We start from the raw sequence: 11,670 nt of genomic DNA, 5'->3' as shown, positions 1-11,670 counted from the left end.
GCTCAGGCACAGCAGAAGGAGGAATGTCAGGCACAATCTGTCCATTTCCACTCCCCTCTATGCAGAGCAGGTTCAGTTCATGTAAGGCAGGGCTAGATTTATTTTGGATGAAAAACACCAGGAAGGAAAGGGACATTCTGAAGCTAAACTTGAAACAAAATGATCTTTTGATTTGAACTCTTAAGAGTGGTGTTGCTGTACAAGTTCTGGAGTAATGTGTTTCACTTACACACACACTAGAGTGTATCCACATCCCAAAATGCTGTATCCTACATTTCCTATAAAGTAACTCAATAGCTTCTTTTGTTAGACCGTGCCTGCAAGTAAAATCCCCCGGTTTGTAACACAGACTTTCAGTTAACAGTCTAAAATTTAATGTCCATGCTGAGATAAACCTGATGGCATCACTAGAGCATCATCAGTTATTCGGAGTTATTCTCTCAGACTTGACAAAAACTCCTTCAAGGCCACAGAAGATAATACAACCGTTCAGGCTCAGTGGGACTGTTCATGCTGAGTAAAGGGAAAACAAGATGACATAGCCAAGAATGAATAAAGATATATATCTATCAACAGGACCACTGTGCTGTCTGTTATTAATTCATTAAGGTTTAAGAAACACAACATGCCTGAAACTCTTAAATAGTCTGTAGTATGGCAGATAAAATAAACCAAACGCCAATACAGTTACCAGATAGTGAGCATGTACAGCACCTCAGTCAATAACCAGTAGTAGGTAAGGATTCAATACTTTATTGCCAGGTCCCGAATGGCTCCCGGCTCTGGTACCATTCGATCTAAATAAAAAGGGAGGAAGTAGCAGGGTAGCATGGTAGCCCCTGGCCTATGATTTTTGATACTGTGCATTTCATTTCATCCAGATGTTTCCTGTCTTGTGTGAAGGTGTTTCCATACAACACTGTTATTCCAAAGATTAGAATGCTCTGGATCCCGGCATGATGAAATTGCATCATATCTTTACATGATAAAAGAAACTGCTGTCTGAAAAAGAAAATTTTTTGCTGCACTTTCTTCGGCACTGCTGTAGTATTGACTTCTCATTTCGAAGGAGAGCGGACTGTTACACTCAAGAATCCATCTGATAAATTTCTGACCACTTATAATTAAAGGTAGATGCTCAGTATGACTCTTACAGAAGTCCATGGCTACGTATTTTTATTTGGAAACACTCAATATCAAGTTGTTGGCTGCACACCAGTCCATTAGGAATGAAATCTTGTTTCTGTATTTTGTTTCATTATTGTTCAAAACTATTCCTGCAAATGTATCATCTGCAAACTTAAACACAATAGACTGGGACAGTGACTGGGAAATTCAGTCATTTATGTAAAATGGGTAAAACAGCAAAGACAAAATGCACAACCCCTGTGGGTGGAGACTTGAAGACTTGAGTCTGACCACCTGCTTCATCCCGTGTATGTCAAAGATCCACTGATATAGGAACATCTGGACTCCCAGTTTTAAAACAGCTTATCATACAATACAATACAACAACAACAACAATACAACAATAATCAGTGAACAGAACCCTTGCGTAAGTGGCAGTGCCTCAAGGTGTTGAAGTGCCAACATAATGACCTTGCATCATTGACAGACTTTGACATTGACATTTGCCCTGTCTGCAAACTGTCAGGCCCAAGGGCAACACTGAACAAATGACAGTAAACCAGGTGTTCAAAGACAGGTCAAAAATCATTCTGGCAGCTTGGTTTCAATGTTTTTAGGGACAGGAGCAGTAACAGCAGACTTCAAACATGCTGAGACCCTTTGCACCAGAAGAGATTGGTTAAAAATTTGAGTTAGATTATGGCCAACCCATCAGTACACCATTTCAGGGTAGCAGCTGACATTAAATCAGTGCCACAGCCTCTCTATTATTTTTCTATGCAGCAGGTTCCTAACATGGCCTGGCAGGACGTAATGATGAAGGAGAATAAAGCAGTTCCGTTGCAGACTGACAACTCATCTGTTCAGACTGACCCATGAAAAGAAAAGAAAACACCTCTTTCTCCAACTCTTATTGTTTCTAAATGTGGCGCTTGAAGCAGTTCATCTTATTTGATGAAGCTGATTAGATACTGGTTGTATCCATATGTTTGAACACTCTAATTGTAAGTCACTTTGGATAAAAGCATCAGCTGAATGAATGTAACGTAATGGGACCAACCCATGAGATGGTTACTGGGGTCAAACTTGCAGTGAAATTTATTCAACTCATCAGTCAGGTTGGAATCATCTGTGGTTTTGGTTTATAGTTTGTGATTAATGGCATGCCCCTCCCAGACCTCTGCTATCATCAGAGTTGAGTTTATTTTCACAGGTTTTTGTTGCCTGATTTGTAAGAAATATGTTTTTTCTGAAGGTGACCACATCACAAAAAGTCCAGATTACCATTTGCCTCTTTAATTTCAGAGTCATAATAAACTGAGGCAACCCAGCACATTTGGGAGAACAGAGATATAGAAGCATGCTTGTCTGTGAGTGTTCTCAGCAAGATTCACCATAGCTGCCTGAATTAATGTATATTTGGACACCACATGCATTTAACCACTGAGCATATGGCAACGATTCAGAAAGTACAGTCAGTAGTTGCAAAGGCATTGTGAAAACTGAAAACTATGAAAACATTTTTAAATGATGCATTGTCAGCACAGAATTTTTACTTTTTTGTAGCCAAGGGTCAAGGCCTGACAGCTGCAAGCAAGACATGTTTTCACAGTTCAAAGAGTTTGGAATCCATGGAACGCCATTTTTCAAAGAGCACCTTCCAGTCATTACCTTCATATTTTACTCTTTTTCTTAATTTCACCGGTGTTACTTAATTTCCCCGGTGTGGGATCAATAAAGTCTTATCTTATCTTATCTTATCTTATCTGTGTCTCAGTGGCACACTTTTCTCTGCTTTTCTCTGCACAGCATGCGACCACATGACAATCCCAAATGCACAAATGCACACAATTTATGAAAACCACATGGCACGAAAAAGAAAGCTATCTTTGAGAAGCTGCATCTTGTAGAAGTCTGCAGCAGTAATTTATGTACATTATGGGAGTTCCATGGTCCCAAAATTGCTCCCTGGCAGCCAGCCAGTGTCCTGGTGTAAACCCTGCACCATGCGGAACTGAGAGGGGGTGAAACTCTTGTGGCTGTTTGAAAGAGGAAAATTTCTACAGGATCTTGTTACTACTGACTCACCAGTTGGCCAGCTGTGGACCATTCCGCCCCATCTGGTAGACCTTACTCTCTGGACATTTAAAAGAGTGGCTTTGGTAGCACTTTACTTAAGGGGCTACTGACAAGAAATTAGGTGTCATTTGCATCTTACTGGTACATGATAATTATTTAAACAGATATAGTCCAGACTGTAAAACGTGAAGGTGGGTTCAATCTCTACAATGTAACTAATTAATGGAAGAATATTAAGGCTGCTACAATATAAGAGTAGCAATTACAATTTTTATTTTCTGTATTTTTTTTTAAAAATTATTTATTATTTTTATTTTTCCAATTATTATTGAAAAGTGTCACTACAGTGTACTGAACCCACATAGAATTATCACAACTGTGTATGGGCTAATTGGGCTGTGGGCTGATTAGCCCTCTTTTCAAAACTATATAGACTGTGACTGACATCTCCCTATCCTCCTATTAACTTTTATGCAACTGTTAGGATGGGAAAATGACATCCTTATCATTAAAGATTATCTTTTTGTGCCTTTATTATAGACACAGCAGAGAGATAACAGGAAACAAAGTACAGAGAGAAGGAACAGCATAATGATGAGGAATGGTCCTTGGATATAGAAATCAGAAATCAGAAATCAGAAATCAGAAAAAGCTTTATTGCCAAGTACGATTTTACACATACGAGGAATTTGTTGTGGTGCAGGTGGTGTATGACACATCTATTAAAAATAAGAGCACAAAATATAACAGTATATATATATATACACAAATCTGTTTTTTGTTTGTTTGTTTTTACCAGAAACACAGTCTGTTTTTTCAGAAGGAAGTCCAATCTGAGCGTTAATGTAACGCATGGAGTTGTATTTATGTCAATGTGGCAAGATGAGGCAGAGGTGGAGTGTGAAGAGTGTCGGGGGGGCTCCGGGCCTTGTTGATAAAGCTGACAGCAGACGGGAAAAAACTGTTCTTGTGGCGTGAGGTTTTGGTCCTGATGGACCGCAGCCTCCTGCCAGAGGGGAGTGACTCAAAGAGTTTGTGTCCGGGGTGAGAGGGATCAGCCACAATCTTTTCTGCACGCCTCAGGGTCCTGGAGGCGTACAGGTCCTGAAGAGATGGGAGATTGCAGCCAATCACCTTCTCTGCAGACCGAATGACACGCTGCAGTCTGTCCTTGTCCTTGGCGGTGGCAGCAGCGTACCAGACAGTGATGGAGGAGGTGAGGATGGACTCAATGATGGCTGTGTAGAAGTGCACCATCACTGTCTTTGGCAGGCTGAATTTCTTCAGCTGCCCTAGGAAGAACATCCTCTGCTACGGCAGCTGAAGAAATATAGGCTCAAAACATGAATGGCACACTTCAAGGTAAGTGTTCTAATCCCTGAAGCCACACGCGGCACACCAATTGCACCATCATCATTCTTATTTGGACATGGAGTTCAGCGACCTCTCACTCACATTCCTGCAGAGCCCCTCTCACTTTGAACCTAAGCAGAGGTCTAATTTGACAGAATAACTGAAACAACCCGTGCACAGGGTCTTCAGTGTTGTCCCTTAACTGGAGCATACCATGTTCCTTGCCTGACCAGACGTGTGTGTGTTTATTTCTTTATGTCAGTGTGCTCATTGTTCGTATCTGTAGCCCATTCTATGCATCACAGGGCCCTGTCTTCTCCTGGTACAGTAAATGTGGTAAATGTGATCATACTAAAATTAACGCTTTTTTTTTTTTTCATTTACAGTGGTGTTTGAGGAAAATAAAACCCTCTATTTGTACTGTGCTTCTTGTACTTCATTTTCTGGGTCCATCACAAATGTTTTCAGCCTGTGTTTTTATGGAATAAATTCTCTTTATTTCAAACACTGCCCACAATGGAAAAGGGAAAAGACATTAAAGTTAAGAGATACACAAGTATAAACTTGATATGAAGCAGTGTTAATTGAAATATATATGTTACCTCTGTCTTCTCATAATTTCAGTCTCTTATAAGGTTGTTTTACACTGTGTGTGTGTGTGTGTGTGTGTGTGTGTGTGTGTGTGTAGGGGAGGTAGACTAAAATGTACCCTGTGTACCTTTTTTAAATTATTTTGATACGTAAATATGTACAGTGTGCATGGCTTGTTCCGGTGAATTCATCATGTCAAAGCTAGCCATCTTAAAAATCCTGAATTGATGACGATGTCAAGACAACGGAATGTTTATGAGCTTCCTCTTGTGATTTCCAAAATATAAACAATAACGTATGATTTAGAGCAATAGAATATACCAGGGCTGGTGATTAATAATGTAACTCATTCGAAATATATAAGTATCACTACCAATTTCAGAGTCAATTTTTAAAAAATACAAGATGTCCGCCATGTAAATACGGAATGCTCTTATTTTGAAATCAGTTATTTTCGGATGATTGTCGCCGGACTTTATGTAACTTGATGCACCAGGCTGGACCGCAGCATCCAGCATCCAGCATCTCGGGGTTTGACGGGCCAGAGAGTACCGGCGAGCTGCGGCTTACACGGGTGAGTAAAGAGACATTTTGAAAGTCTTTAATGTGAAATTCGGTCATTTCAGTGTTTCAGACTCTGTGGCAGTGAGGGACTTTATGAACCACCGTCCGGAGAATCGTAATGTTGGGCTGTGAGGACGGTGACAGCTGCTTCGCTCGCAGGTGCCGAATGTTTGCAAATGATGGATTTTTTACGTAATCACAGGAACGGATGAGCACAGCGTCCGAACGATACTCAGACCTCCAGCCTGAAACCAAACCAACCTCAATCTAAGTCTGGTACTGGGCCTACGTACAATGTTAGTGTGTAACGAAAAAGCCTGAATATAACAGCATTTACTGTTATACATGACAGATAGTGTCTTATTTTTCCGAAGGCACGTACTGAGTGTGTGAGAGGAGGTGACAGATGCTCACAGAGCGGCAGGCCGGACTCGCAGCATCATGGCGTCCTTGGCGAACAGTGAAGGGCAGAGCTGCCGAGGAGGGGATGCTGCGACGGCAGCGATGCTCTGCATGCTAACATGCGGCTCTGAAGAGACTTGATTTTTTAAAGCAGAAGTGTTTTCACAATGATAGTAATGACTTGCAATTTATGAGTCTGATATTTAGGCTACGTCACTGCGTAGCGTTGTGTTTTGCGTTGCTATCATAAAGGTTTGTCCATCCTTGGCAAACAGCGCCATTCCTCTCTGCAATTCACTTCGGCATCTTCTTGCGTACACTAAGGCTACATATGACTAATGAGTGTACGTGAAATCAGTAATGAGAATGTCACCAATCCTCCATAGCAATTACCAGTGTGTGAGTCGTCGTCAGAGTGCAACACAGAGACAACGAAATGCAGTTTGTCTCTGTTGCACTCTGACGATGACAATAAAGTCGAATCTAATGAGTATAAGATTTTTGTTCCTATATTTTGTGGTTTATTTTTCTGAGCAGTGTATGCTTTGTATGATGTTTACTACCAGTGTTTAGAATGAGTTCACTGAAGTGAATTTGTATTCTAAGCTGTTCCAATAATGTTCTAGTTACATATCTATCTATCTGTCTATCTATCTCCATCCATCCATCCATCTTGTACCCCTCCACTGATATGGTGGAATATGTTCTGCCCTAGGTCACCTTTGAGGTAATTTGGTTAAATTTGGTTAAAACAATTAGGTTGTTATTACACATCAATGTGTAAGCAGCATTTGGTTCTGGTAGTTCGTTGAGGTGGAACTGATTTGTATGGGACTGCAAAGAATGGTTCTTTTCATTATGGATAATGAAACTGATCATTCTTTTCTTGATCAAATCATTTATTGTATGGTTGTTACTGATATGTCTATATTTGAAATGATCAGTTGATCAATCAATTTGTCAGTCAATAGAAAATAAACTGACAATTATTTGGATAATCATTGAATAATTTCAGTTATTTTTCAAGCAGAAAATAACTGAAATTGGTTTGCCAAAACGTTTGGGCTCACTGTTTGTTGAGATTTTAGAAAACCCTTAATCAATTAATCCAGAAAATGATTGGCAGATTTATTGATAATAAAAAGTAATCGTTGTGTAGTATAGTTTAACGTAGTACAACAGTATACCACTGCATATAAAAAACAGGTTTGCACACTTCCTGTTATTTCCTTTTACTTGAGCCTTTGATGGTATAAAAAAATGAATAAATATATTTCCAAAATCTTCAGTCTAATACTTTTATATGTGTTCCTGTCATAGGTGCAGCGTTTCTTTGTTCTAGCTGAGTTGGAGAGTGGTTCTCATCATGGGGGAACTGTTCAGGAGCGAGGAGATGACCCTGGCTCAGCTCTTTCTCCAGTCAGAGGCAGCCTACTGCTGCGTCAGTGAGCTGGGAGAACTGGGCATGGTCCAGTTTAGAGATGTAAGGATGAATGTTCTCATGCTATGCCATTTCTTGGTGTTAGATGTCCTCTGAAGGCAGAAATAATCTTGCTGATTAAATTAAAGCCAGTGTAAACGGTGAGCGGTCAGAGATGAGATGTGGTGTTACTTGTTAACCATCTTTCATATGACATCACACAGTTATTAGTGATAAATAATGAATTCATGTTGTGTCAAAATCTCAAAATTGCACTTTTTTCCCATCCACAGCTGAATCCAGATGTGAACGTGTTCCAGCGCAAATTCGTGAATGAAGTGAGGAGATGTGAGGAAATGGACAGGAAACTAAGTAAGTAATGAGAGAAATGAAGAGTCAGGCCCAGCCAAAGGCACAGTGTAGTTCTTACCTATGATCCAGTGCAACATTTTTCAACATTACAGGGGTGTCAATATGATAAAACTTTCCAACTGACCACCATCAGTCCAACCACTGCACATGTGTCTGTTCTCAGTTGCCCAACACAAGGTGTCAATCAGAAAATGATCCATTTTTTAAATTTCATCTCATTTGGAAAATTTGAAGGAACCTGGTTTTCCACTGGTACGATGTTGAATCATGGATTATCTCTGCTGAACAGGGTTTGTGGAGAAGGAGATTAAGAAAGCGAACATCCCAACTGTGGACACGGGAGAAAATCCAGAGGTGCCTTTTCCCAGGGACATGATTGATCTGGAGGTAATCTGCAGTCCATAAGATAAAGTGATTTCAGTCAAAGTTGGATTTTGATGCATTGCAAATTTTATGCACTCCACCTCATCAGCTCTTTTAACCATAGTTGTATAGGTTTTCACTTGGTTTGTCTGAAAATCCCATCAAACCTCTCACATTTGAGAGATGCTAATACAAAAAAACCCATACCAAATTCAAAACTGTTAAAGATCGTTACTTTGACAGCGTTTTGTCCGTGTTTGTAGCTGATTACTGCATGTTGTTATGAGCATTGGAAATACAATCCTTTCTTTAAAATCAGACATCACATAAATGCTAAAACATTGTAAAAGCAGACCCTTGTAAACATCCATAACAGTGAGTGTCTCTTGGTTGTGACTGGCAGGCCACCTTTGAGAAGCTGGAGAATGAACTGAAAGAGATCAACACCAACCAGGAAGCGCTGAAGAAGAACTTCCTCGAGCTGACAGAGCTCAAACACATACTCCGTCGAACACAGCAATTTTTTGATGAGGTTTGCTTATTTCACCCTCAGAAAAAAACACACCCAGAGGCACAATAGATTATATATATGAACTGAAATCTTCCTAATATCTTTGCAGATGGAGGATCCCAACCTGCTGGAGGAATCATCAGCCCTGATGGAGGGCAGTGAGGGCGGCCGCGGGGCCCCGCTCAGACTGGGGTAAAGCATGAGGACTGCATCAGATTCTCTAATATACATTATCCAGTTGTGCTGGCAAATATTGACATGATCATCTGAACTGCACATGATTACATGCTTTGGTGGGCAGTAGGATGTCTTCAAATGAAGACATTCGTTTTTCATTTTTGCCAGTCAGAGGCTGGCTATGTACACACTGTGGGCTGTTTTCTTTTGTGCTATCTACTCTGAGCACTTGGATGTTTTGTGTGTGCAGGTTTGTTGCTGGAGTGATCAGCAGGGAGAGGATTCCAACCTTTGAGAGGATGCTGTGGAGGGTGTGCCGCGGTAATGTCTTCTTAAGGAAAGCAGAGATCGAGGACCCTCTGGAGGACCCCACCACAGTTAGTACACACAACATGCAGTCACAGAGTCTAGTAAAGAGACCTATTGATAAGGAAAAGAAAGCATAAAAATGTGTCGTACCTATTTCTAACATATAATAATTGACATTTTTACATTTTAGAAACAGATACATGACTCATCTGTGTGTTGTGTAAGTGAGTGGAGGTTTTTTAACAGCTTCTTCTCTTTTCAACAGGGAGACCAAGTCCACAAATCAGTGTTCATAATCTTCTTTCAAGGTGACCAGCTGAAGAACAGGGTGAAGAAGATCTGTGAGGGGTAGGTTTAAAATCCTTCAAGAAAACCTGACACTTTGGAACAGTGTCACTGATCCGATGCTTGCAGCTCAGCACAGAACTTTCCTGCATAATAGTGCCTGTCTTGGAAAGTGCAACACTCTGCATCTACTGTTCTTCTCTTGTCAGTTGTCATGATGTGTGACACGGTGACTGTTCCAACAGTGTAACTGCTAGGTGCGTTTTGCATTCAGACACCACCTGGAAGGACATGTTAGTCTAATATGCTGTTTGTTTTTATCACATAAAAAAGTAACATCACACATCAGTCATGTTGAGAGAGAGGCAGCACAGTAGCAAGAGCTCATCACTTCCACAAACTCTCAGTTCAACCAAATTGGTAGATGCAAGACACAAGTTTGCTGAAGACTTTGTGGCTGCATGTGTGGAGTTAGATATTCTGTTTGAAAAAATGAACATTAATTAGCAACGTTAATTTCGGGATGTTCTCCACCCCTTGTTTGCAGGTTACACAAATGTTTAGTGTGGTTAATAATAAGAAGGGGAAGACTGGGGGCAGTACTGCCTCTGGTCACACAATTTATTTAGACTAGTAAAGAAGGGGAATTGGTGCCATCACAGACCTTAACAAGTAGTGTTAAGACAAACCTGGACTTCAATTTACCATTGGTCAACATTTTGACAGTGGCAGAAAGGATGAGGGAACGAGAATGGAAACAAGGAGGAAGTACAGCATGTGTTTTATGCTGTGAGTTGACTCTGTTAGTGGGTGTGTTTCTCCAGGTTCCGTGCCTCACTTTACCCATGTCCAGAGACCCCACAGGAGAGGAAGGAGATGCTCGCTGGAGTCAACAGCCGCATAGATGACCTGCAGATGGTATGTTTGTCACTGTAATGGATCTTTGCCTCCTTTCATTACTAGCATTGCACACACATTAAAGATAAATAGAGTAACGTGGGAGGTTTCGGAGAGGGGGTTGGCGTTGGAGTAAAGCCTGCTTATTGTTTAAGTGATATTATCATTAGCAATACAGTTCTTTTTTTAATTGAATTCTTTCAAAGGCTCTTTGTACTCATTGTTGCACTGCTGCTCAGTGAACAACAAGAAATTAATCAGAAACTTTGCACAACAGGATGTCTGTGTTCAGGCTCCTGCTCAGTTTTCCTTTCTAAAATTTATTTCCAATAGTGTTCCATAGTTACGGCGAGTGTTTTCTTGTGCTTTAGTTCTCCTCTGTGAAAGACCTTTGTCCTGTCTCATAGTGTTGTGATTCCCAAAACTTTGCCCATATTAAGCCTGGAAAAAAACCTGGTTTTGCTTGAGAGGTCTGCTCTAATCTGAACCTGCCAACCACATACAATGTATTCCACTCCTCTACAATACAGCATTGTAGTCAGGTTCACATAGAAAATCAAATTCTGTGCATAGACGTGATTCGAGTCTTGGAGCCAGCACAGTAAGATCAATCTGTTTGTACCATTTGCCAAAATGTTTACATCACTAATAATGCACATTCTGTGCTTAGCTCACATTATGTTCATATCACAAAACTGTGACAATAAGTAACAAGTGTAGTCTTAAAGGCGATAGGATAGACCACACACAGATGGAAGACAACGAATGGAAAGAAATAGCTTTTAATTAGATAAATAAGAAAATTAATTCAAATAAAGATACTTAAGCAACCGGTAGTCTTTGACTTACATTGTTACAGCTCAGGTCGTCCGCCAGCACTGCCAAGGCTTCACACCATTCAAACACCCAGTGTAGACTTGGCCAGATCTCCAACCTAAAACAGATCACTCCACACTGCGTCTGTAGGTGCTGAACCAAACAGAGGACCACCGTCAGCGAGTGCTGCAGGCTGCTTCCAAGACCATGCGAGTGTGGTTCATCAAGGTGAGGAAGATGAAGGCCATCTACCACACGCTCAATCTCTGCAACATCGACGTCACCCAGAAGTGTCTGATTGCCGAGGTGTGGTGTCCCGTCTCAGACTTGGATTCCATCCAGTTCGCTTTGCGCAGAGGGACGGTGAGGTTTTGTTTGTTTGTTTGCTTGTTTGTGTATTTAT

The 11,670-nt window shown here is 40.8% G+C and overlaps 1 protein-coding gene across 2 annotated transcripts in view; it reads left to right on the top strand.

Annotated features, from left to right (window-relative positions):
- Nucleotides 1-5,619: 5,619 nt before the first annotated feature.
- The window catches only part of LOC143339550 (V-type proton ATPase 116 kDa subunit a 1-like), a 28,557-nt gene continuing 22,506 nt past the window's right edge, over nucleotides 5,620-11,670 (top strand). For both annotated transcript variants that reach the window (XM_076760856.1, XM_076760855.1), the window contains exons 1-10: nucleotides 5,620-5,725; nucleotides 7,438-7,600; nucleotides 7,831-7,909; nucleotides 8,199-8,296; nucleotides 8,676-8,804; nucleotides 8,893-8,975; nucleotides 9,211-9,337; nucleotides 9,535-9,617; nucleotides 10,379-10,472; nucleotides 11,418-11,630. In XM_076760856.1, coding sequence (XP_076616971.1) covers nucleotides 7,484-7,600; nucleotides 7,831-7,909; nucleotides 8,199-8,296; nucleotides 8,676-8,804; nucleotides 8,893-8,975; nucleotides 9,211-9,337; nucleotides 9,535-9,617; nucleotides 10,379-10,472; nucleotides 11,418-11,630 — 1,023 coding nt within the window. In that variant the 5' untranslated portion in view covers nucleotides 5,620-5,725; nucleotides 7,438-7,483. The remainder of the gene's footprint in view (nucleotides 5,726-7,437; nucleotides 7,601-7,830; nucleotides 7,910-8,198; nucleotides 8,297-8,675; nucleotides 8,805-8,892; nucleotides 8,976-9,210; nucleotides 9,338-9,534; nucleotides 9,618-10,378; nucleotides 10,473-11,417; nucleotides 11,631-11,670) is intronic.

This window comes from Chaetodon auriga, chromosome 20 (assembly GCF_051107435.1).
Source record: "Chaetodon auriga isolate fChaAug3 chromosome 20, fChaAug3.hap1, whole genome shotgun sequence".
Taxonomy (NCBI): Eukaryota; Metazoa; Chordata; class Actinopteri; order Chaetodontiformes; family Chaetodontidae; genus Chaetodon; species Chaetodon auriga.
The sequence above is the reverse complement of the archived record's forward strand: the minus strand, read 5'-3'. Positions and strand labels throughout refer to the sequence as shown.